This window comes from Aplysia californica, unplaced genomic scaffold (genome assembly GCF_000002075.1).
Source record: "Aplysia californica isolate F4 #8 unplaced genomic scaffold, AplCal3.0 scaffold00147, whole genome shotgun sequence".
Taxonomy (NCBI): Eukaryota; Metazoa; Mollusca; class Gastropoda; order Aplysiida; family Aplysiidae; genus Aplysia; species Aplysia californica.
This window is the reverse complement of record NW_004797417.1, coordinates 1,197,088-1,224,301: the sequence shown is the minus strand read 5'-3', so window position 1 is coordinate 1,224,301 and position 27,214 is coordinate 1,197,088. Positions and strand designations below refer to the sequence as shown.

General features: G+C 38.5%; 2 protein-coding genes across 2 annotated transcripts in view; one reads left to right on the top strand and one right to left on the bottom strand.

The window, feature by feature from the left end:
* Window positions 1–877, top strand: part of LOC118477592 — a 13,446-nt gene extending 12,569 nt beyond the window's left edge. Inside the window, exon 3 of the mRNA XM_035969466.1 lies at window positions 624–877. Coding sequence (XP_035825359.1) covers window positions 624–736 — 113 coding nt within the window. The 3' untranslated portion in view covers window positions 737–877. The remainder of the gene's footprint in view (window positions 1–623) is intronic.
* A 1,027-nt stretch (window positions 878–1,904) lies between these two features.
* On the bottom strand, window positions 1,905–27,126 carry LOC101858777 (adiponectin receptor protein). The gene is made up of 8 exons (XM_005097149.3): window positions 27,015–27,126; window positions 15,081–15,665; window positions 14,432–14,536; window positions 13,654–13,825; window positions 12,873–13,053; window positions 12,035–12,222; window positions 10,775–10,968; window positions 1,905–8,244 (listed from the first exon to the last, which is right to left on the bottom strand). Exons 2-8 carry the CDS (start codon window positions 15,345–15,347, stop codon window positions 8,119–8,121), a joined length of 1,233 nt encoding a protein of 410 aa, XP_005097206.1. The 5' UTR covers window positions 15,348–15,665; window positions 27,015–27,126; the 3' UTR covers window positions 1,905–8,118.
* Window positions 27,127–27,214: the final 88 nt, after the last annotated feature.

Below are 27,214 nucleotides of genomic sequence, written 5' to 3'. Positions count from 1 at the left end.
CCCCCCCTCTTTTTGGGTACATGCATCTCCTTAACCGTGGATTCTGTAATTACATAAATAAGGTAGCGTCCGGTGAGAATTTATGCTTTCATCCTTTGTTGCCGTTAGATATCTAAGCGTTGCGTGATGATGCATTTTTTTAAAATAGTAGGCTAACTCTGCAGCTCTTCTACTTTTAAATTTAAATGGGATGTCATAGTTTCTAAGGGTTCCCTTGACTCCTACAATCCATCTTTTGCGTAGCCTACAGTCATCTTCCATCATTATAGCCTGAATACTTGACGTGGTGTTATAAATGAGAATTTATAAACCGCAGAAATATGTCATGTACATGTGAAAGAGAGAGAAGGAGTCAATGATAGATTAAGATAGAGATGTTCTTGTTTATGCTGATGGTGATTATTTTTGAAACCAGTTCGTACTGTGTATTACTAGACTCCTGGATATTGTGTTATAAATTATGTATAAGATGTTTTTGAACTTCTGTATGTGTGTATATTTTGTCTTTTATATATAAAAATACAGTGCATAATATATATAGGCCTATATAATGTAAATGTATGGTACTTGGCTATGTAATATCTATAATGCGGTCTACATCTACCATTATCCTTATTCACCAGGCATGACCTGTGTGAAGATCGACCTGTCCGTCTTGGGCGACAAAGCGGGGCAAATAAACGTCATCTTTGAGCGGCATCACTACGGGCTCTGTGACACTAATCCAATCGGCTGATTTGCTTGCCATAACACAGGAGAATAATGTCGTTTCATTCTTGCAAGTGCTGTGCTTTTGAACCTTTTTTCGATGTCATTCCCTGAAGTTTTTATAAATACGATTAAACTGACCATTGACTTGGGGTTTTGTAACTAACCACGATGTGTCTCCGAGTTGCATTTAAGAGCGATCAAGACTAAAGTGGTTATCTTTCCTCAGGAATAGAAAGGGGAAACAAAACACTGAAAAGGTAAATAAAGGATATGACTTACCAAAGCTCACATCAATCACACACACACAAACACATTCACCTAAAATCAATATCCCTTAGTAATGTCAACACTCTTATTTGACAAGCTGAGGACAAGCCATTAATAGGCCACTCTCTCTCTCCCTCTGACACAGGCGGTATAAGAAACCAGAGCTAACGAAAACCGAACTAATAATATTCTTTTACACTCACCCAATTAAATATCATGAACATAATATATTTTTAGTACACTTCTATCCTCCCTTGAATTTGAACTTTTATATGGTGAGGGAATACTATATACATCTTGTACATACATAGTCCTCTACACTCCTGAAATGTTGCTTTTCATTACTCATATAGCCTGCCAATGCTCGAGGCGCTAAGAAAAAAATATTGGCCAACCTTAGGCAGAGACCCAAAACTATCGAGACCTGGAGGACCAGTGGCGAACAGCAGCATTCACACTTGAGATTGGGATGTTCATTTAGTTTAGTTTTGATAGTAGAGGTTTTACGGCGCTCGCAACTGCATACAGTCATATGAGCGCTAGAAGATTAGAGGTGTTACAAGAGAGTAACAAACATAAAAAAGAAGGGGAGATAAGGACGATAGATGTTTGATAGGAAAGAAGAAGCAAACCACACTAGAGCACCCGCCAACCACCCACTTATGGTACTTGCAACACAATAGGGCCATTTAACGGCTGAAGATTAAATATGTTACAAGAGCATAACAAACACAAAAAAGAGGAAGGAGATAAGGACGATAATCGAGAGAAAAAAAGTGGCAAACCACACCAGATCAGATAAATCTCAACAATTTTTCTATTGTTCACAAACCGTACTGATAATTAGATATCACGTATACATGCACACTTAATAAACACAGTAAACTGAAACACAGGTAATATAAGAAAACACTGACAATGAGAAATGAATTATATATTCTTTTATTTTTTTTTATTTGATGTTCTTGAACGAGAAAAAAATATACAGAAAAGAAGAGGGCCAAGTCGGAGGAGCTCGACAGTGAGTCGGAGAGTGGTGGAAATAACGAACAGGGGCTGGTGTCTGTGCACACGTGAGTGATTCGGACCACACTGAGCAGTAGACACATCTAGAGGGGAGAACAGAGGCTAAGTATGATAAGTAGCAGTAGTAATCTTGACCGCCGCCATCTATCTGGTGGAGGGGGTACAGGAATAGGCAAAGGGAGACAGTAACCCACCCACACCAAACCAACGTCCCAGCGCCGGCGACGCTACTGTCATTGAAGACACCAGCGTAGTGTGAGTGATATGTATGTGTATTTGAAAGCACAAGGGGGTTTGGACTGGGGGGTGGGCTACTCTTTCCTTTTGTCGAGGAATGCAGGGGACGCTACTCAGGATAGTGCTGCTGCCGCACTCTTGCCTCATCTCACACAGCTCAGAATTACCACTTCATTATCAGTCTTCTGACGCTCAGCTAGACAAAGGAAGGGTCTATTTGATGCTAAAGCACTTGGCAACCCCTTGCTGTCGGGTTACCTTGCCCAAAGAAAGGTTTAAAAAATATATATAATTCTCACGACTACATGTACTACAATGAGCTACCAAACTTCATTTTTAACAGTTGAGAAAATTTTCTAGTAGATTAAATTGTGGTACTAGTAAAATAAAAGTAAAAGCTCTTTTTTTATGGCTCGAACTACCAACCTGATAGGTTCCAAGGCTCAAATCACTTACAAAATTTCGGAAAAGCTTAGAGCATACACGCAAGTATTGGAAAAACCTGGAAACTTTAGCCCTGATACTCTGGTTAAGACAAAGAAAACACCGCTTTTACCTACTCAAAAACAGTAATACACACTACTATCCCTTTAACATAAATGCAGATATATATAAAGCTATAAAATTTACTCTTATCAGCAAACTCCATGTGTGATGAGACAAGGGGCAGACTGCACAGTGTGAACATGGAAAACTTGTCATTCAATAAAGGATATTACATTCAAAGAACAATAGCAGTGTGTAAGTTTAGTTTGGAATTCTCAGACTCTCTAGAACACAACATCAGTTCAACATCACATCAGATACATAGACCTCATATCACACAACATCAAGTTACTACTACAACTTGTGGACTTTCAAACTCAATCTATACATCAACCAAGAAAACGTACTCCATATCAATAAATAGTTCAAAATCATGCTCCACTTTAACCAAAGTCATTACTACACTGGGTATGACTGATTTAGACGTCAGGTCTGACAGCTACTTAATATGAACAGCAAATTTGCAGAAATACCACCCTTACACTTTACCTTAAAAAAACTAACCCAGAACAACTTTCAAGTACTGGGAACCGAAAGGCAGGCAGAACCTTTTCTTCTATTCCTTAAAAAAAAAGGAATACAAATTTCAATACTGGATTTTTACCAGGTTCCAACCCCGATAATGCAGGCATGCCATTGATAAATACAAGTCAGCCAAACATAAGCAGCATGTTCTAATCCACACATCACAGCAACAGGATCTGCTTATGACATTCCAAAACAAAAAAACCCCACAGTATCCTGGACCTTCATCAGATGGCCCAAAACCGGGAGATACAAATATGCACTCAAATACAACTGCAACCTATAAAACTCTTTATAAAGGTAATCAGTTTACTTCTTATGGTAATAAACCTTCTCATCATAGCATAAAGTATCTTAGATCATCAACATGGGACCCAAAGACCAGTTATATAGATATGTACTTAAATATAACCGAAACCACAAACAGATCTAAACACTCTTACAGATTTCTGTATTCGGATCTGCTTCTAATGGCCAGAAAGAAATAAACTGGTATCAGGCAAAACATCTGAACGTCTGTTAGTGAGCTACTCAAACAGCTCCATACTTCATAACAAGTGTTGGGCATGCAACAGGGAGCTGTGTATTTTTCATTACAACACAATATAAAGGCACATTCTTGTTATCATCACTAGTGAGTGTCATGAGCAAATGTAATTAACATTAAAAGGGGAGGGAGAAAGAGGGGTGGTCATCTGGTTCAAAGTCAACTAGTTCCAAAACTCACTGTACATGATGACACCCTGGAAGGACACCCTCTCGTCTGTTTAAATAGAAATAAAATGTCCTCCAGAGAGGAAGAAATATTAGGGAAAAGTGGCAATCCCACAACAAGCTCAATCTCTTTCTATACAGAAGGAGTCGGATTGTCATTACGCGTTGTTGAGTGCAGATTGGACATATCTGTTTTGTACCAGGACAATATCAGTAAAAGATATTTTCTCTTTATCTAGTATGCACATAATGTTACCCACTGTAGTCAACAGTCATGCCATGATGTAATTCTACATAGAAATCATCTCAGATCTATTAGTTCTCAGAGGCATTTTTAATTGACAAATGATGTTATCGTATGAAGTGCAAATCTTTTGATCTAGACAAGGTCAGATTATTTGTGCACTTTATTACAACATCTCAGTGGAAGGCCAATAATGCATACTTCAAACGAATGAAAAGGGAAAAAATAAAAATTTATTTTCTTTTAACAGATCGTGTACTGCATTTTAAATTACAAACAGAAAGTGGTAAAATGAATCATATTTCAATTGATTTGAAGGAAAGCACACTGACACAATAATGCCACATTAGCACTCAGAAAAAGTAAGACAGACAAACAGAAAGAGCAAAGAAATTAAAAAGATGTAAGACCACCCATTTGGACCCTTCTACCATCCGCATGAAAGATTAAAGTGTGAGCGTTCCTGATTACCATAATCATTATAATGCACAATACTCAAAAGGCATTATCGACATAAAATATCAGTATCTGCCTACAATTTGACAAGTGACTCAGTCTGATGTACTGCGAGACAAGGAATCCTGATTACAAACTCATCTGTTGCTGACAAGAGTCCAATATGGAGGATTCAGTTTTGCTGCATTGTAATGAAGTAGAGACATCTGAACACTGAACATCTTTGTTAAAGATGATGAACCAATTACAGATGACTCATGGGTTCACATTCCAACCATTTGCAGACATCTTTAGACAAAACTATAACACACTGTAAGCCCAATGACATGAATCATCATAGAAGTTTACAAACTTCATTAACAAAATTAAAAGGAATAATTAAATACTTTGGAAGCAACCCTCCCCAAGCATTACCAAACTGGCATAATTACTCCAATCAACTTGTACACCGTTGTCTTGTGCCAATAGGAGACATAATTTTTAAAACACTGCAATACACAAGAAAAAGAAAATGACAGCATACATAAAAAGAGAAATGAATGTTAATTTTCTTCCATTAGTAATAAAAATTTCTGTTGTCCTGTCGATGAATGTAAAGATTTACAAATGCTCTTCATGAGAAATCAAAGCACAGCTACACCACATAATGTAAAAGAAAGATGCAACAATGAGACAAATCATTCATATATAATTTGATCATTTCAGCAACATATACAAAATAATCATGAGGATCACATTACTAATTGCATGAACAACAAAACAATTTACATCCATTGGGGCCAGCTCTTGATCTCCATTTGTCAATGTCTAATGCAAAGTGCAAAATGTTCAACCAAATATATATATATATGATCTTTCGATTCCAGGATTTATGCACCTGCTACAAGACCATGGCAGAAAGACAAAATATAAGTTTTCAGCACAGATTTTGATTTAAAAGGCATATAACATGTAGTCTGAAACAAGAAAAGACTCATGTCACAGACCCAGTTATTAAATGTTAATTCAGAACAGCAGCACTTTTTAAAAAGGCATATATAAATTTTTCGCCTCCCGATTCAATTTCCCCAAAACTAAAGTAAAATCATCAAATTAATGTGATAAAACCACCCCCTTCCCCTTTCAGTTCTTAAATAAATCGCTGTTACTTTCTATTACCACAAAATGTATCAATTTGCCATTTACTGAATTCAGCTCATATTTAGTTATATATTATATATGATAATCTATTGCCTTTTACTCAGTGACATAAGCTTCACAATGACAAGACCCATGACACACCAATACATTGACAACTCCTGCTGCTCTGTAGATAGTGACATATATTTCAGTTGCAGAGTTTATCACTGGGAGAAGGACGGGGGGAAGAACACTGTCGTACAGATACAGGATAAATACATCACAACAGAAACGGAATAGAGGTATGACCTACCAGCGGCAACCTCAAACTACCGCTGTGAAAATGAAAGGGTTCGTATTCCCTCTGGGAAAGTGAAAAAATGGAACCAGGGAACAGAACAACAAGTGACAGAGAAGAAGGGAAATGGTTGTCTCTATGGGAGGGGGGAAGCTGCACTAATGTCAACTGTAATCCTTTCTTTTTTACACGCTGAAGGGGAAGCCAAAACATCATGTCCCTTACACTGGGTTTTGATTAATGTTTATTCTAGCATTAAAATTCCCAGTAAAGCTTTAAATGTCTCTGGTATGAATATTTCAACAGCTAGTCTACCCACCACTCCACAAAATCCACAACAGACTAACCTCTAATTTCCAGATTGAACTTTGAGCAGAAGGTGCAGCTACGCAAACCAAAACTCGTGGATGTGAAATGTGAGTATTGTATAGATTCTTGAGAAGTCAAGGCTCATGACTGTTCATTGTGTTAAGAAAAAGACCTGAGTTAATCAAATGGAAAATATCGTGACAACCAGTGTGCATAACAACATAACGACGGTACCTGGCACAAAGTGGCCAGGTCTGAAATTATTAAAAAAATATATTCATTCCAAGTCCTTGAACTACAACCTGATCAACAATATTGTGTAGACCTGCATCTATCTCAGAAGCAAAATAATGCTACAAACATACTCTCAAATATTGTCACTGAAGTATGTTTCTGACTTGTGCCGAGCAGCTAGCTCTGACGTGGCCACTTTGCTCTCGACACAAATGACAAAGTCTTGATAACAATACAAGAAGCAATTCCAAGAAGAGATTAGACATTTTTTCAGTAACGCCAAGACAAAAGGCACAAAAAAAAAGAGTAAGATTATCTTTTATGAACAAAAGACCCTGCATACAGTCATGTTTTTCACTCCAGTAAACACCCACCCCCAATAAATTAAGAAAAAAAAATTTAATCCCCATTTGTATTTCTCAAACACCATCATTGATCCGTGAAGCATTTGGTAATAAATAGAAAGCAACAATGGCTGTACCACCTCAATGAGGGGAGAAAAAAGTAGCATGGGACATCCCAACCAACAGGAGAAGAGTACCATGAAAATAGTGAGACTAAGAGGAGAAAAAAAACAAACAAACAACAACAAAACCAACATAACCCAGATCTTTGGTAACAAGAGTGAATTCAAGACCAGTAGCCATTATGTTGTTCATTTCTTTCACATTTCGCCTGAATTGAGCTGAACACTCAAAAGGAAAAACAATGGTTCCTTGCATCGCAAAGGACAAAGCTTATATTTATAAGATTTAAATGAACAAAGAACTGAACATTTCGGATGATTCCTAATGAATGGCCTGCCCTGAGATGGATGACATTGAACCCATTAGAACTTTTTAAAATCACCGACTGAAACAGCACTCGCATGTTTTGTGCAAAACCCCACATCACAGCACCCCAGTGTGGTACACACACGTCAAACACGAAAGACTTACACTTAGTCTGTCCGCAAAACAGTTTGGCAAACAAACAGGAAAAAGTGACCAGCAGGGAGACTTAATCTCTTTTGTTTTACTTTCCCTTTATGGCAAGTGAGATGGGAGTCAGGTGAGGTAACAAGAGTTCATAAAACAGGGGTAAAGAGAGATCACAGCTGACGTCTACTGAAGAGACATACTTAATACCTAGAAAGACTTCTGGACATCTATTTGTGGAAAAAAAGCAGATTTTATTTTTTTGCAGGTCCCTCGAGGACTAGGTTGATCTCTTTGTTTCATACATAAAGTTAAAGACCTCTCAGACATGCAGAGGACAAAAAAGGCGCCCCTATCTTAAGAAACCTGCTAAAAATGTTTGATCTGGTATTAATGTTTAAAAAAAAAAAAAATTATCGGCCATGTTGGGGTCTGCCCAGGTATAACATCCAGTCCTCAGGTATCAACAGTCTCTCAGCGCCCCTGACATCTGAGGAGTCTTGGGTGCACCTAAATTACTGTATTTCTCTTGCAATGCAGTCTCCCAGGGTGAGACGATAGTTGGCAATCTCAGAGATCCCGTGGTAATGCACAAACGCTGCAGCCAGCACAAACACATGGAATATCTGGTGGCTCTGAAACTGGAATACAAAGCAGGAGACTTTAGGCATTTTCTTATATAGAAAATGAACAACACATTATCTAAGTCAACATAACCCTCCCCACCAGGGTAGTCCTACTGACTGAAGTTGTCTTTAGGCCATTCCCAAAGGGGGGATATTGTGTTCTTATGTACAGTAAAATTGTAAATGGGCTGATTTATCAATGTCATGCTCATACTGTGCTGGAACAACACAGGAGGAACTGCTGCTTTTTTTTTTCCTCATCCTTACTTACTATTGTCATTTTTCCTCACTTCTTTTGTAAGTTTGTCACTCTCTTGTGAACTGGTATTTCCGGGGTGCCTTGATAGTAGTAGCAGACTTTTGTGCTGTAGAGGCTAGAGAGGTGAGCAGAGTAAGCGCGATTCCCCATTTGGACTTTCCTGTTGACATCCACCCCATGGCGTTCATATGACTTTATGCAAATATGAGAGCCGTAAAAACCTTACTAAACCTAAACTAAGTCAACATGATATTAGTTTAGTAAGAGTTTCATGGCGCTCGCAACTGCAAAAGGTCACAAGAGTGAGCGAAACACAAGTTAGTTGTATTCATGACAGTTCACAGCAAGGCTTGGTTTTATTATATGATTAGTTAAAAATTCCATTTTAGTTTTAAAAATTACAATTTACATTAAAAAAATAACAATTAATAAGTAATACCATTACACTAAATAGTTTCCAACACTGAATTCATTGTAACTGCAGCCACTGAGCCTTTGCCTTTTCGCATGAGGCCACTTTATGGAACTTTTTTTTCTTTCATAAGAATTTTATGGCACTTGCAACACAATAAGGTCCAAAAGTGTTGGAGAAGAGAGGTCTTGCAAGAGAGTAAAAATGGAGGAGAGCTAAGGACAATAGATGTTGGATAGAAAAGAAGGCGCAAACCACATCAGAGCACTCCCCAACCACCCACTTTAAAGAATGTGTAAGGAAGGGGGGGGGGGGGGAGAAATGAGAAATAAGGGTTCACCATAAATAGTCCATTTAAGTGTCTCTGCATGCTGAACACAAATAACTGAGATAATCTCAAACTTAAACAGAAGACATACAAGATAATGACCTTTTAGTAACACAAATAACCATAGCTTATCTTTTCTGTCACAGATTAGATGAAATCAGAAAAACTGGTGACTCAGCATTAATAACCTTGCAAACTTCATGTGACATTTTTTTAAAGTGTCAGAAATTGGGACACATGAGAGGAAAATAGGATACATTGGGTAATAGTTAACCATACTGCATTGTAAAGAAGGAAAGCTTTTCTTTAAATGGGATCTGCATTAACCCAGCCAGGCAGGTTGGAAGGACAGAGCCTTGTCAGGGTACACATAAAACCCCAATAGGCTTGACAGGACTTTGACCTCCGTAAGATAAGAGCAATACCAGTCCAAAACGAACAAAGCCTCTTGCTAACGTGAAGTGCGTGCAGATAATCTTTTGGCCAAATGAAAAATATTTAAGTCCTACAAGAGTCTTCTAAATATTATAATGACCATCAAGAGTAAACGTCGACCCTTTTTTCAAAACAAAATAAAATATTGATATTTTCAGAGTTGTTTCACCCAGAGTCATAGGCTATTTGGCTACGTCGAGGAAAATTCAAACTGCTGGGGGCAATCAAATTATGTTGTGCCAAACTGCCATCACCTCAGAGAAAGTAGGCCAAAACGACTATGGCCATATATACTTTTGCGAAAGTTCTTCAGTTCAAAGTTTCTTCAGACAAGGAGGCCTATGTTTCAAATTTTGCCCCAGCATGCCCAAGTTCTTCAATTTTCAACTGCTAGAATATCTTGAACTCAACCCTCATGCACATGGGACTCCTCGCATGTTCTTATCTGACAAAACAAAATCTTCAATCCACCAACCCTTTGGTAAAGGAAGGAAATACCACAGAAAAAATAAAGTAAATTCTTATCTAACAACACCAAAAGTTTGGAAAGAGAAAAAAAAACACCAAACAAAGCAAACCAATGTTATCAACAAACCATGCATGTAAGAAAAAAACAACAACAACAAACAAACAACAACTGGTAGTAATTAAATTACGTGCTTTGCTTGGAAAAACAAGAAGTAAAGACATAAGCTCTTGAAAAACACCCCTCCCAGGCTGGTAATATGAGACACTGACTTAATTTTTCTCGTTTCTACTGGCAACCTTGAACCTATCACTGACAAAACAATCAGATGCCAGAAACAACCACACCACCAAGTGAACACCTAGAAGTACATATACCAAGGCCCCAAAGCCTCCTGAGTAAAGTACAGTAGAACCACTCTTTTTTTTTTTGGCTGGTGTTTTACGCCTCTCGCAACTGAATATGGTCATATGAATGCGCGGGACATATAAAACATTTTCAGTTGGTTGGAAATTTTGAATTTTGCCCTGGGGGCGGCTGAAGCCTACTCTCATAGATTTTGGATACCCCGTGTAAGTAAGTGCATTTGCTGAATTATCAACCTATCAACCAACTCGACAAAAAAAAAAGTATAAATTTACATACCCAGATGTCAAACTTGCCGGGAAAGATCCTCTCTGGAATGCGCACAGCATAGATGACAGCCCCAACGATGTACAAGACAGCCATGAGCACCAGCCAGCCCAGGGCCGCGTAGTTGATGGCATGCCAGAAGCCGTCAGTGATCACATAGTGCATGGCCGGCACCACTCCACTAAGGCCAAGCGCCACAAACACACCTGTGAGCAGGAAAGTGAAATAAGTAGTTAAATAAAAATAAATGTAAATTATATTCTATTGATCCCTGTGTGGGAATTTGGGTTGTATTGGCAAACATACATACATAAAACACACAATTAGAAACACATACACACATAATTACACAATATTACACCAATACAGAACAAGTTTAGAAACATGCCATTGTTAGTCGCCACTATGCAGCACCTTGTCCTACACACCACTGGACAGCATGATAATTAATTAATAAGGGATCAGGTCTTGTGTTGAAATGGACCAACCCCCCCGTTGACAGCTCCTCAGAGAAATTAGAGTGACCCCCCCCCCAACTAAACTAAAATAAAGATGGATATTGCCCTGGATGGCAGAGAGAAGGAAAGTAAGAAGGCAATGGCAAGGGCAGAAAAACTATGTAGCGTTTTTGTCTTTGTTTCCAAACTTACGGACAAAAACCTCTTTTTTTTAAAAGGCAGATTACACAGTCCTCTGTCCTTCATTTAGAAAGACTTTTAACCAACAACATGCAGGTAACTAACATTTCAACAGCCTGTGGCAACAAGTGCTGGAAAAAGAGCATCATTATTAGTTGGAGACTTGAAATGCAGCATATAGAACCCTAAACGATTGATGATGAAAAAGAAGCATTATCAGTAAATTAAGATATTCATGCTGAGACTGATATGTAAAGACAAAAGATTAGTAGTTTTTCAGAAAACTCAGTAAAGGGAGGGAAAGTCTGCTGAATGGAAACAATATTTCGGACCATTTTGCGTTCACAAAAAGGAAAAACATTTTCTGACATTTACTGGAACGGACACCACGACCAGCTAAAGATACTGAAAACAAATCACGGTTTTGTCTAAAGAAAATGTTCTACACTGTGTTTTCAATGTAAAGAAGAAAGTCTTCAGTATGGTAAAATTTGTATGGCGCTCACAACTGCATTCAGTCATATGAGCACGCTAAAAATGTCTGAATATCAGAAAAGCTCTTGGATATCCTTGAAATGTTCAATAAAGCAACACCCAATCAAGAAAAAGAAAGGGTAACAAAGGCATTTCTCACCTGCTCGGAGTGGTCTGTACTGCGGCTGAGCAAATTTATCCCACATGGAAACGACAATGCAAATGGTCCCTAGGAAGAAAATGAGTGCCAGATAGGTGACTTTTGGCTCCAGCCTGCAGTAGAAGCTGTAGTAGAGCCATGGCACGAACGAGCCGATGGTCAATAGGGCTATACCACAGTAGTCCAGTCTGAGAAATACAAATAGTTTTTTAAAACTTACCATGAGGCTGTGTCAACACAAGCTATGGGGTGGGAAGAGAAACTGGATTGAGATGTGCACATAACACACTCTCCACAAATTGACACACCATACAGTATTAGATGTTAAGTAGGAAAAGGGACACAAAGCATGCTTTGAACAGACAGTTAATAAAATTGTTAAATTGAGTATTCTTAAACACTTCTTTTAAAGAATCACATCTTGACAACATGACAATGGACAAACTGAAATTCTTATGAATGGGAAATTCTCATATCAAGCAGTAAAAAACACTAGCTGGGTCTGCTGCTTCCTCTCACTCATACAGTACAATTGTGGAAAAGAAACACTTTTGGTTGTATTCCCTTTCACCACTTTTCAGAATGATAGTTTAAACAAAATGAAATGGAAGATTTGAAAGGTGGTAGAGACACAAAATTAAATGAAAAAATCTTTTAATCTGTTAAAATAAACACAATATACATGCACGTCAGACAAGAATCCAGGGTTTCTTCATCATTTCTGAACAGATATTTCCTTTCTGCTGATCATGAACCCTGGAGCAGGTGCAGTTTGGTAGCTTTTGCAGTTTAAAAATTACAAGCAAAGGAAATATCAATAGAAAGATAAGCTCCTTACTTGTTAAAGAAGCGTCCCACTTTCTCGCTGTGGCAGTAGACCGTGTGGAACACCCAGGAGAACCCCAGACACAGGATGGCCCCAATGAAGAAGGCAGAAAACACAGCCTTCTCTTGCCACTGGATCTCGATGGAAGGACGGGTGAGGAAGTAGGCAGCTATGCCAAGGAAAGCTATCATGCCTGGTGGAGACGGAAATCAAAAGAGATTTTTTATTAGCAACCATATCATCTAAATCCCAGATCCAATTTACTGTCTACCTATGACAGGAGTTAAAAACAAAAGTTCCAGGATCAAATGCAGTATCCACTGCAAGGGGTTGACTTTTCAGATATGTATGGTTAACCTCACATGCAAATTTGTTACCGCAGTGGAAAAAAATAAACAAATACATTTTGTGCTTGAGATTTTTGCGACAGACTACATTTAAAGACTCCTAACAATTTACTTGGTTATAATCTGTGGTGAAGGGTAATGTCATTTCTGTTGTAGACAGTTGAGATCAGCCAAATACAATAAATATTATGTTCAGGTTTTTAAAAATCATATGAATTCGGTATTTTTTGCAAAGTGATTTGGAGATAAAGGTATGTGAAACAAAAAAAGGCATTTCAAATTTCATCTATGCAATCCAAATCTCCATGCCATTTACTACATAGACATTCAATAAAAGTGCCTCTTACTAAAGTTCAAAGAAGTTTTCCCAAGATTTTGAAACTTTAAAAAGAAAAAAAATCAGTTCTAATGACGTTTTCAGACAGTGATATGCTCCGTGAACATACCTAGCAAATGAGTCCATATGTTGCCTGTCTCAGTGTGGATACGAAATATAGACTTGAAGCAGGCGAGGAAGGAGTTTGTTGGGACACGATGGCCTCTCAGCAAGAAGTCATTATCCTTCAGCCAGTCTGGAAGGGTATGGTGGTGGGCCACATTCCAGCCCGCTGCCCACACCTGTGAGGTTGGGAGAAAATGACAAATCATGACAGTTAGAGGGTGTCATTCAGACCTAGTAAACCTCCGGAAGCTCAATTTATCTTGGGAGACATGATACTGTGGAGGTCTAAATTTTGCCTTATTTTTACAGGAAAATGTAATTTCAGTAGAGCCCTGTGCAAGAATCAAGTAACATACCAGTTACCTCTTTCCTGTTTCAAGGATCTTAAAATTCAAAACAAAAATGAGACAGTAAGCAACATGAAAAAGGAAAACGTCTCTCCAAAGAATAAGGGATGCAAAATATTATAGAATAAAATATATTTTTTGCATCCAGAGCATATTTGATTAAATGACACAAGTTGGCATCTTTAAACAGATAACAAATTACAGTAGATTGAAGGAAGCAGTCTTTAAATTGTTGTTGAACTGCAACATGCAAGCATATTTAACAGAAAACTTACTTGGGCAACAGGTCGCTGGAACATAGTACAAGAGAACCCACCAACTGGCAGGGGATGTATGGGGGTGGGGTTTGTGTGTGTGTGTGTGCGTGTGTGTGCGCGCACGCGCATGTTTGCGTTTCAAACTCAAACCAAGATAATATCATTCTACTCTACTCACTTTCTTGACGAATTCCTCCGCTTGCTCGGCACATTTGCTGGGCACATGGAGCAGCGATGTCTCCACACCGGGAAGATCATCCTCCAACTCAGGAAGTTTGCTGCCCTGAGGACAACAACGGCACAAAATGCAGCTGAGACTTGAGACGTTGAAAGGGGGACAGTTGTTTAGTTTTAGAAACAGTTTTACAGCACTTTCAAAACAAACAAGTCATATTATATATATGTACCAAAGATTAATAGTAACATACAAATATGGAAAGAAGGAGGAGAGATAAGGATAGAAGATGTTTGATAGGAAAGAAGAAGTAAACCACACGAGCACCTACCATCCAAGGAACAGCTGTCAGAGAGTCAAAGAGTATTAGTTGTCAGCATTCGAAATAAGCACATCAACATAATAATGGTCATTTAGGATGGAAAAAAGCAAATCAGACAGAAACAACCAAGGGACAGCACATAAGCCAGGCCCTGCTGTGGCACTCATCACCTACTAATTAAGGAGAACACAGTATAAAAAAACAAACAAAAAAACCCAGAGTAAAGATTAAAGAGTACCAGATAATTGGAGGAAAGCATTTCTATGTTTGAAAAAAAAAAAGCCTTATTTAATAACATTTCATAGAGGGATGCCCATCGTTTGCACTTACATCAATATCAGATCTGAGTAAAGGCCCCAGCTCCCCTGGGGTATGAAGTGGGAAGCTGACCTTCCGCCGGCATGCAACAGGCTCCTCAAGGTCGTCTGACATCGGGAAGGAACTGATGCTCTCTCCTCCACAATCCGTCTCATAGTTGACAGCTAAGCTCGAGGTCTCCGGGCTCAAGCCACTCCCAGAGTCCCCTGTACCAACAGCATCCCGAGTGAACTGAGATGGTCTGCTGTCACCCGTAGCTCCCCCATTTCCTGTTGACATTTCGTTGGAGGGCGTGCTGCTCCGGTTACGCCCTCTCTGCAGCTTTGTGATTTTCTTAAAGTGCTGAACACCGGGTCCTCGATATATGAATAGGTGACGCGTCACGTACAGCTGTTATAATGTGATATCTTCAAGATATACGAATCAGTCCGTGTTTTATTGGAGCCGTATCCTTTGTGTTTCCTTGATGTGAATTTAATTGTATATTTGATGTTTTTTCTTCCAGATTTTTTGTAGGAGTGAAGAAATAATGGACTGCAGTTTCTCTGGATTATATCATAAAATATACCTAGCCCACTTCAAAGAGAATTGTGATATCTGAGAAAGAAAAAAATATTTTCATGTTTATAAAATGTGTTACTACTTCACCTAATGTGTGCAGATCAGTTTAATCAAAACAAATCATTTGTTAAACGAATATAATATAATTCGTATAGTGCACATTCCCACTCAACAGCAACCTCTATGCACTTTACAATCTATATAACCCCAGCAGACCCTAAAACACTCAAAAACATTCTTGGCTTCCTGGGAAGCATACAGTGCAAGCAGCTGATTAGGTGCTCAAACAGTAACAAACTGACAAGATCTTTTGCTCTCTATAGCTGTGTGCCTATTCCCACCTGAGTGAAGTGAGGGCAATTTGTGTAAAGTGACTTTCCTGAGGACACAACTTTAAAGATTTGAAAACCCATGGTCTTTCAGTTGTAAGCTCAATGGTCTAATAACTCGACTACCGATGCCAAGAAAAAAACTAAACTATCAGACTTTTACGTCACTTTCTTTTTTCTACAAGTAACAACCAGGATTCGATTTAAGTCAGGAGACTTATAAATCACCTGCCAATTTGGTGTCTACTGGTAGCACACTTCCAAAAAGTGTTGCTAGATACACCAACGTGGAAGTAGTTTAGTTTTTATTGTTGTTTTAGTAAGTGTTTTACTGCACTTGCAACATAATTAGGTCATTTAGGTGCCGAAGATTGGAGGGGTTACAAGAGAATAAAAACCACAAAAAAGGAGGAAAAGAGATGAGGACAACAGATGTTTGATAGGAATGAAGGAGCAAACCACACCAGAGTACCCACCAACCACTCAATTAGTTTAGTTTGAACAACAAAGAGAAGTAGGTCTACGGAATAACAGCCACTTGGTATGGGACTTGGAAAGAGTATGGTTGACAACTGTTCCACTTTTTAACTGTTTATCTACTGTTTTTGCTTGTTTAACACAGGACCTTCCAGGAGGTCTCCTCTAACCACCCACCAAGACGGTATTCATCATGAACAAGAATTTAAAAAAAAACTACGCTAACTTAGAAAATGAATCAAAATGCTGACTATTCATCACTATTATTTTACAATATCACATAAAGTAGCATCATTGTAACAATGTACCACATATTTCCGAGCTTTTCATAGCTTTACTTTAGTTTAGTTATAGTAAGAGTTTTACGGCACTTGCAACACAATAAGGTCATATTATATATAAGTGCCGAAGAATAGAGGTGTTACAAGAGAGTAATTTGGCGCTCATATGACCTTAAGCAGATGCGAGCGCCGCAAAACCTCTACTAAAACCAAACAAGAGAGTAAAACAAAAAAGGAGAGATAATGACGATAGATCTTTGATAGGAAAGAAGGAACAAACCACACCAGAGCACCCGCCAACCACCTACTTTTCATAGCTAAGAACAGAGGTATACACAAAATTAAAAAAACAAAAAATTTAACAAAATACTTTCACTTTTCAATATATACATTTAAGAAAACAACAAAAAAAGAGTTTTTAAACAGTACAAATCTTAGCACTCGGTACCAGGAGCACTGTAATGCAACACTTCTGACTGTCTTGGACATCCGGTTATAGTTATAAATAGCTCTACTTGTTCATATCATTCAGTATTCCATTATTGACTGACTTTTAAAAATTAACTAGATGAAAAAACACTGACACACACTTGACAAACAATCAGAATGGCAGCATCTGTTACTACTATATATATATATAGCAGATGTTTTCTATGCTTTAAGTCAATCCTCTTCCATCAGATTCAGAACACCTTACTCAAAGGGTGATAGGTTTGTACAATGTCGGAGCACACAGAGATCTTTCTTTCCAATAAGACAGAACTGATTTTTCAACAACAAACTATCCTTCCAAGTATGCAAGAACAAACTACAGCAATTACTATGAAATTTGCTGCTCAACAAATCAAAATCAGTTTCCACATTTGTTTTTGTAGATGAAGTATGAATAACATCATGTCATATCTGAAGCATGATATATATATATATATATATATATATATATATATATATATATATATATATATATATATATATATATATAGAAAGCAAATCAACAGAAATAGTTTCAGTTGTACTGCGTTGTATCAGACTCATGAGGAACGATCATGTACAGAGGGCAGAGGTCCAAATGTTGAGAGATTACCAGTGATTGATAGGTGAAGGTCTTCAACGAGATCAAATCGCACGTCATATTCATTCATACTTCACTGACGTGTTATCTAATGCTTGGCTGTACGATGTTGAATAAGGACTTTGTCCTTAATTGATGACAACTCATCACTAAATTTATCCAGCTTCCAAGAAGTTTACTACAAACTTGTCTTGAACAACTTTCATCATTGCAAACTTTTAAACAAAAAAAAATCGAAACCGGCTTCAGGTGGTTGTAATTCCAAGGTTATTAGATAAGCTTGATAGCGAGAGCCTAATCCTGAGTATTATTTCATTTTTAAACAAATTAAGTTATACATTGAAAACTGACACGTCATCATTGCCTTCTTGACATAAATATGAACTTTGATTCATAAAAAAATTCCAATGACTGACTTTACTGTCCTGAGTTTATACTCTTGACCTACTACAAACTACAAGTAGTTCAAGAATGTGACGATAAGTATGAAAACGAAGTAAAATAATAATTATACTTGCATTTTGTTGGCTGAAAGTCTCAGTTCTACAACAAATAAACACCCTTGTTTGAGAATGTATGATGTGTAAGTTCAAGCACAAGGATAGCATTAAATACATTGTCACTGTCACCAGAAAAACAATCTCATCTCTTTTGATTCTGGACAGGGTGAAAAATATTAAAAGTAGACCAAATTTTTCATATATTATGTCAGTGGTGAAATAAAACTAGTCTGTTGGCGAGCATAATGTGTGAGTCTTTCAGAATGCGTGTCTAACTGTGAATGACTTTCAAAAAGGGCAATGACTCTGATATTTTGGTTGATAATACTCTGCGAAACCCTATACCTGTTGTAAAAATTTCCCTCCCATCTTTACCAAGGACACGCTTGAAGAACAGAGAATTCAAAATGGGGGGTAAGATATCAACCCCACGTATCATTTTCCCTTAGCAGAGTATCACTTTTCACAAGCCCACATAATGGCCGTAGTACCATTTTGAAAGAATGCAAGTCATGTGTTTACAACAGAACTTATACCATACCCAGAGATCCATAGTCACTTGTAACTTTTAGTCTAGTTTAGTTTTGGTAAGAGTTTTACAGCACTTGCATAACAAATAGATCACAAGTTCAGAAGAATAATGGTATTCCTAGAGAGCAAAACAGACAAGGAGGAGAAGAATGGACGGATGATAGATGTCTGATATGAAAGAAGGAGCAAACCATACCAGAGCACTCGCCAACCACCCTTAACTACAGTCTTCCTAACACACAAAACAAATCCGCACAACAACGATTTACTCAGTGTCATAAAAAAGCAAGAGGACCGACAAAAATAACAATGCGATGAAAGTATGTATGCATAAAGACCCATCATTACGGTACAGAAGGGTCCCCTCTGATGAGGGGCTATTTTTGTCTCCTAAGCTTCACATGGCCAGACACACCACCTGTCACATTGTCTCTTCTCTAACATTCAAGCACATATCTTATCATTATCAGGACCCATTTGCATCCCATTTTTTGCATCTTGTATTCTACTTCCCCACGACAGCAGACCAACACTCAGAAACTTTTCAGATATCTGAACGACCTCTTGATCCACATTCCACAACGAAACCCAACAGCTCAGACAGTGCCAATATATCGTACAATTAGAGCTGAATTTTCCAATCCGGCCACCCATGGTTAAAGAGAGAATTGTTTGTTTTACTCAGTGTCACTGTTAGATAAGCTCAGTGCTTATTATACTCATAGGGGATTGAACGCTATATAAATGCAATATATAATAATAATAATTATTATTATAAAAAATAACCCAAGGGAGGAGTGGGTCGTTTGTACGGGAGTCTGTCTTAGGAAGCCATTTTAGACAGAATTTCCTGTCAACTGAAAAAGTTTGTTGAGTCCCGTATATCCTCATATATGACCTTTATGCAGTTGCAAGCACCATTAAAACACTTACAACAACTCCCCCCCCAAAAAAACAAAACAACAACAACACAAAAACAACCCCCACCCATTGTTTTGTTGAGGAGAAAAAAGGTTGTCATAGATTGGTGGATACCTTGAACGATGTCCTTATTATGTAAAAAAAGCCAAAAAATCACATGTTGGGAAGTGGAAAGTGGTCATTTGTACAGATGACTGTCAATGACAGGTGTCCGTTTGAGCAGGTTTAACTAGTTATTTTAGAGTGTAACACCTGCACTGTATACAGTATACACATATATATATAAGAAATCAAAAGAACCCAAACAACGACTGCAGACAGAAGAAACAGACACCAAAAAAAACTGCATGTTACTATTAGAGAGTCAACAATATTATTAAAGTAAAAAGTCATCAAATGAAAATGTCTGAAAATAATATTGAAGATAAAATGAACGCGACAATGTGTATTTCTCTATTTAAAATCAGCACACAACAGACCTTTCAATAGCTTACAACACCACTTCATTTCATACAACAATGATTCTAATTGAATCTTAGCTACCACTACCAGGGCAACAGATGTAGCCCCCAGCCCCATAATAAATAATTGATCTTGATGGTGGCTAGTGGCACTCAAACACAATGCGGACGTCAGCTGCTAAAATGGATTCTGCCATGAAATTCATGAAAATGAAGGGAACTACCTGATATAACGTCTTGATGCACATTCCTTTAATTTGTAATTACATCTTGATATGGATTTATGCTTGAGAATGAAAATGACTTACACCCCCCCCCCCCCCACACACACACACACATTTTCAAATATACATATATATATACCACTGACAGTTCATGGACTGGTTCTGAGCATGTGTGCACAGCTTGATGTGATAGAGATATCACAAAAAGGACATTTCACAGCAAAAAGTATTTTACTTTTACTTACAGATACAGGAAAGGGGGGGGGGGGGGGGTGTCCAATCTCCAATATTTGAATCTAAGAGTGTTTTGGAGCATGTTTTTTATTGTTTAATAAAATGGAATGGGAACACAGCTAACAGTTTGTGAAAGTTGACATTTTAAAACACTCAAACCCGTTTATATTATAATAAATGAATTGCCAAATCACAAATGGATCTCAAACAATGACCTAATTTGACTCTTGCCTTCCTCCGCACCATGCCTGAAGATTGAAAGGACAAGGAAATATGAAATGACAAGGAAATAATTTTTTTTTTCTAAAACAGTTTATTTGTAGAACTGGCCACAGTGATTATTATAAATCTATCTGGTTTAGAAATTACTTGTGTAGAGCAATATAAATTTTTCCTATTATATACACAAGTACAGTCAAACCTGTGTAAGACGGCCACCCATTGTCAAGGAGAAAAGTGGAAACGAAAGCAGATACAACTCAACAGAACATTGCTAGAGCAGGAAAGGAGGTGAAAGGAGACAATTTATTTATTTTAGAGAAGAAAATTTTTCGGTCGCTACCCGAATTTGAACCCGGGACCTTTGAATGAGAGGCCAACACCTTAACCTCTAGGCGACGAGAACCCCCACCTATTAACAAGTTTATGCTCAAATTGATACAGCTGCAGTGTATTTAAAAAAAAAAAGGATACTACTCACACTGGAAAGATAAAACCGAATGATCAATCTGTATAGAATCTATATTTTTACTAGTTGCTCGGTGTTTTAGGTGTATATATATATCAAATGTAAGGAGTGAGACATAATTATTTTTTACTGGAGAGGCGAAAAATGTTTTTACATTAAATTATTATTCTTTGTTGTTCATTAAAGCTTTAATTTAGCAAAGATCTAGTTAAAATGATCGTATGTGAGGCATCGTGGTGAAATCAGGTGCTCGTCAAAATTTGAAATCGAAGAAAGCAGCATTTTTCTTCATGCAATTTTTGACGAATTTTTATTTTTTGGCTCAACATCTTTTATGTCCATTAAAAATACATTACTGTTTGGATTTTACTGAAAAACAATTAAAAGCACAGAAAATGTAAATTTACAGTTTCCAAGGACTCTAAGGCTTTTGAAGTCACAAACTTTGGCTGCCATTTTCTCACTAATTTTGCCTCTGAAACATGGCGACCCTCACCTCCTTCAATTGCAAGTATCTCGACTTCTTTTGAGGATTGATGGGCACTTTTTTCCACCAAAAGCAAGACAAGTAAACAAGCTTTGGGATAATAATAACAACATTAACTCCATGTGCCTTGGGCCACAGGTACGAAAGGAAGGATGATGTATGGCTAAATGAATAAACCACTGGTCAAAGATCCAATCAAAATCAATGAGTTGAAGAGGGGAGATCAATCCATAATCTTCCAACTTAGAACACAACATGTACCCCTCAACCAACATCTCAACTGAATTGGAGTGAAGCAGTCTGCTGCCTGCCCACTATGTGACTACCCCTCAAAGACAGTGGAACATCATCTGTTCTTCTGTAGAAAACTAACTGATTTTAGGGGATGTTTTCTTCCCAAGCTACCCCACATATCTATCTAATTGCCTCTACTCCTCAAGATAACAATTAGAACAGACATGCAGCTTAGATTACCGAATGGCATCAGGCAGAACTGAGAGTTAATGCTCAGATGATACTGGATCGCTAACAACAACAACAGCCTAAATTTTAAAAAATATAAAAAATTAGACTCACAGACCAAGGAAAGCCACTATATTGAACTTTAACCAGGCCTAAATTGGTAACAGAAAAAGTATAGGCCTACTTAGGTACTAAAAGCTCCTCTTGGGAACAAAACCAGAATGAGCATGCTTCATCACTACATAAAAACTACAAAGCAACAAGAAGTTATAAAATTAGAATCTCTATGCGAAAAAATTGTTGGTCAGTTGGGAACAGGAGAAGAACCCCCCCAAAAAAAACAACAAACCAAACCTTCCAGGACCGGGAGTCGTTCAATATAGATTTTAGATCTAGAGTACCTGGCCCAACCTACGACCACTTGTACAAGTGTATTTTGCTTCTCAGTGGTCTCTGTCGGCAAAATAGGTCAGGCAATCCATGTTCAGAGCCGCTTCAGTGTGTCAACTTCCGGTTTATACTGTGATATCGTCATTCAATTCCAAAACACCATTCGCAGATTTCACATTTCAACATCTTAGTGTTCTGCCCTTGGCGCGACCATGCGCGCACAGACATTTAACAGAGGTGCAAGAAAGTTGATGTTCTTTTAAAGGTTAGTAATACAGTGGAATCCTGTTATAACGAGAGGGAGGGGACCGGTGCGAAATGTCCGTTATAGCAGGATTCCCGTTACAAAGGATCCAGTAATAAATTCAAGGGAAATAGTAAAGTAGGCCTACTCTATGATTTGGCGATCTGTTTATTCCTTTTTGTATTTCCCCTGATGATGATTTGTTCAACATGATCTCAAGGTCTTACTTGATCAAAAATCGAATCAGGTTTCTTTCTCTAGCACTAGCAATGTTGACAAATCGGCCTTGACGATCAGAAAGAAGGGGCTCTGGCTCTAGGCTAACTCGCCCGCAGTGTTGTACCCCACTCCACCACAGCCTGTGGCGCGTTGCGTCTGCTCGCGCATGTCATACATTCACTCCATCCATCTATCACAGCTTTGTGACCTCTCCATCCCGCACCAGAGAAGTGAGAGGCACGGTATGCCTAGATAATCTAGACTGGGCTGGCCTATAACGCAATGCGTTCTCTGCTTGTGTCTGCGCATGCCACACCCTCCCCACCCATTCGCTCCGGCCTTCATTGTTGGTTCGCTGGGGCTCTCCCATTCCTTGTTTCGCAGGATCCACGACAACTTTCTCAACTGGCAAAGTTTTATAATAATGTTTAATTGGTCTGTGCGCTGTGCACAGCAGCAGCAATATTCCGTTATAAACGACTCGCGTGACGGTCTGATTGCACAATAGCAGTATTTTATTTACAAAGATAAAGAAAGAAAAAAAACGGGGTTTTAGAACAGTGTCTTTATAACAGGTAGACTTCTCGTTCTTTCAGGACTCGTTATAAGTGGACTCCACTGTAATCATTACTTAATAATAAAAGCAAATTATGACGAAGACAATTATCTTATAAAAAACAGAGGGTATAGAGAGAAGTGGTTGCGGGTTGGCCCAGATACTCTAGTTTCAGTAAAGTTTAGTATCTGAAGAAAAGTTCTCGAAGAATGTCTCTGAAAGCCTTTCACTTTGAACTCGACTGCTGCATTAGTAGACGACTGATGTTCTCGGAAAAGGATTGACCAAAAGTGGAACTAGACAAGGCACGTAACACAAATATAAAACAGATTGTACACGAGCTGCACAAAAAGGAAAAATGGGAAACTGGTCGTGCTCAGGGCACAGTCACCCTAGAGTAAAATTACCGGTTCTGTCAAAATTAGGACAAAAATAGGTACGTCGACTTTAAAGCTTGATATATATCTCCTATCTGCCTTGCCTTAGTTATAAACTGAAACTTGCTACAGGAAGCCCTATGATTGGATGACCCCAGGAATGTACTGTTTCAGCTAGTTCGCATATTTGAGGACCTTACTGGGTGCGAAAGTGACGCCAGATTTATTTACATGTTCAGTCACATTTTTTTTTCTTCTCATATATGGATTCGGGCAGTATTTTGACATTCGGTCATTTTCAATTGTTATCACTTGTTTCTTTGCAAGCTTAAAAATAACATGCTCGTTATCAACACTTGGACACAATGATCATAGTTTGTCTAAAGTGGTTTTCACCATTTATAGCTATCTTATGAGAATGTATCTGACCCACTCTACTACACTGGTATCTGGCTCACTCAACTACACTGCTGACTCTGCTACACTGGTATCTGACTGTATTACACACTGGTATCTGACTCTACTACACTGGTATCTGACTGAGCTAATGTGCTGTATCTGACTCCTATTATTTAAATTATTCACAAATTCTGGATTCTTTACCATTGGCATTATATTGTCTATAAGCCCGAAGGATGAAAAACTACAGATTTTATGTTACAATCCGGGCACCCCCCTTTGGGCAAAAACGGCGAGACTGAACTGCAAAGTCTCTTTCATCCTTGATAGGGCCTCATATTTAAATAACTATCCAGCTTTCAGAGTTTACCAAAATCCACAACCAATGTTCCGGGGGAAGAGCTTCATGCTGTTTTTTGCTCAGTTGATGAAGAAAAAGCTGTCTTAAGGACAATTTTTAACATGCGATTAAACGTAGGACGCAAACTATTTTTAGGTGTAAGGCGCCCATCTTGTTTGACGTCGGACCAGGATATCCCTCCGATCACACGACTACATCTAGGTATAGCCAACCACATGGCACCAAAGATGGAAGTGTCTAGGTGTATAACAAGCTTAATCTACCACTTGCTGTCGGAAGTGCTGATGGTGAGAATAGTGCAGGCGAGTCTTTTGGCTATTCTCACCCGGTGCGCGTTCACTGTTATAGCCTAGATCTAGGCCCACAAATTTTGCGTTCACCCACAGAATTCTACACTGTGATAACAGAAAAATTGTAGAATTCTGTGCAGTGAACAAACGTTCCATTACAACTGTAACCTACTAAAAGTTTAAAAGCGTACAATTTTGTCTGTGGGCAGTGGAGAGAGAGAGAGAGAAAGAGAGAGAGAGAGGAGTAGCGCGAGAACTTCCGGTCAAAACAAAATGGCGACCCGCGTAGTTCGGCTCGATTCGAAAAGTTAAATAGCTGTAGCATCTTTGTAGACAACCAAATTAATTTACTTTTTTGTGTTTTAACATCATTTTTTAACTTTGTTTTGGTCAATTTGATCGTCCATACCGATAGACAGTATTCAGAGAAAGAGACAGAGAGAGAGAGAGAGAGAGGGGAGGAGTAGATCTTGCGAGAACTTCCGGGCAAAACAAAATGGCGACCCGCGTAGTTCGGCTCGATTCGAACAGTGAAATAGCCATAGCATCTTTGAAGACGATCAAATTAGCTTACTATAAATATAAACTTTTGTGCTATAAAACGTAATTTTTTCTTGGCTTTTATCAATTTGATCGTCCACATCGATAGAAAGTATTCCGAAATTAGGAAAAACAGGTCTTGTTTCAAACCGGGTGAGAATAGCCTACAGTCGAAGTCTCACCCGGGGTGAGAGGTCGATCGTATTTCTATTCTCACCCCGGATGAGAATAGCCACTTCCCCTTTTATAACAGTAACGGACACTTCCATCTTTGGTGCCATGGCCATGTGGTTGGCTATACTTAGATGAAGTCACGTGATCGGAGGGGTATCCTGGTCTGACGTCAAACAAGATGGGCGCCGTACCTAAAAATAGTTTGCCTCTTTCTACGTTTAAATAAAATCGCATGATGTCAATGATGTGTTTTACTTTTAGACACATTGTCACACATCATCCCATCTGAAAAGAAAGTGGCTATTCTCACCCGCCCGGAAGTTCTCGCAAGATCTACTCCTCCCCTCTTCTCTCTCTCTCTGTCTCTTTCTGAATACTGTCTTCGGTGTGGACGATCAAATTGACCAAAACAAAGTTAAAAAATGATGTTAATTTTAAAACACAAAAGTAAATTAATTTGGTTGTCTACAAAGATGCTACGGCTATTTAACTTTTCGAATCGAGCCGAACTACATGGGTCGCCATTTTTTTCTCGCGCTACTCTTCTCTCTCTTTCTCTCTCTCTCCACTGCCCACAGACAAAATTGTACGCTTTTACTTTTAGTAGGCTACAGTTGTAATGGAACGTTTGTTCACGGCACAGAATTCTACAATTTTTCTGTTATCACAGTGTAGAATTCTGTGGTTTAGGGTGAACGCAAAATTTGTTGGCCTAGATCTAGGCTATAACGGTGAACGCGCACCGGGTGAGAATAGCCAAAAGACTCGCCTGCACTATTGAATCTATTCTCATCCCGGGTGAGAATAGAGGTGGCCATCTGAAAACTTAAACTGGGTTCAGAATTCGATCATGAAGCCAACACTAAATCTAAATTTAATCTATATCTAGACAATAGATCTAGAATCTAGTTCTACCAAAACAAGCACGAGAACGAGCTGCGTAGAATGTTAATCTAGATCTACGACGACGTTGACTGACTGAGTAGTGAGTAGGCGAATTTTAGAAGGCTCTGAACGGAGCCTTTGCCCGCCCCAGTCCCAGCCAGGCCAAGAGAAGTCAAGAGTAGAAAGAAATCTCGCGAAACGGAGTAGATTTACAACATGATGTTATGATAGGATCGAGTTTCGAAACAGTCGTCAGCAGAATACGAACAAAAAATAAGCTTACGTGATAATTACAAATCCACAGCCACCCCAAAGTATACTGATGTTGACACTGGCTCCTTGACGCCCCAATTTACTCTCGACACAGCTGTACTCGAAAATAAAACACACCACTGTACGTCATCTATAAATGCCTAGTTTGTCACAAGTCTGGTGTGCCCACGAATCTATGACGTCAACACAGGAAGTTCAAAATTTTGGTTG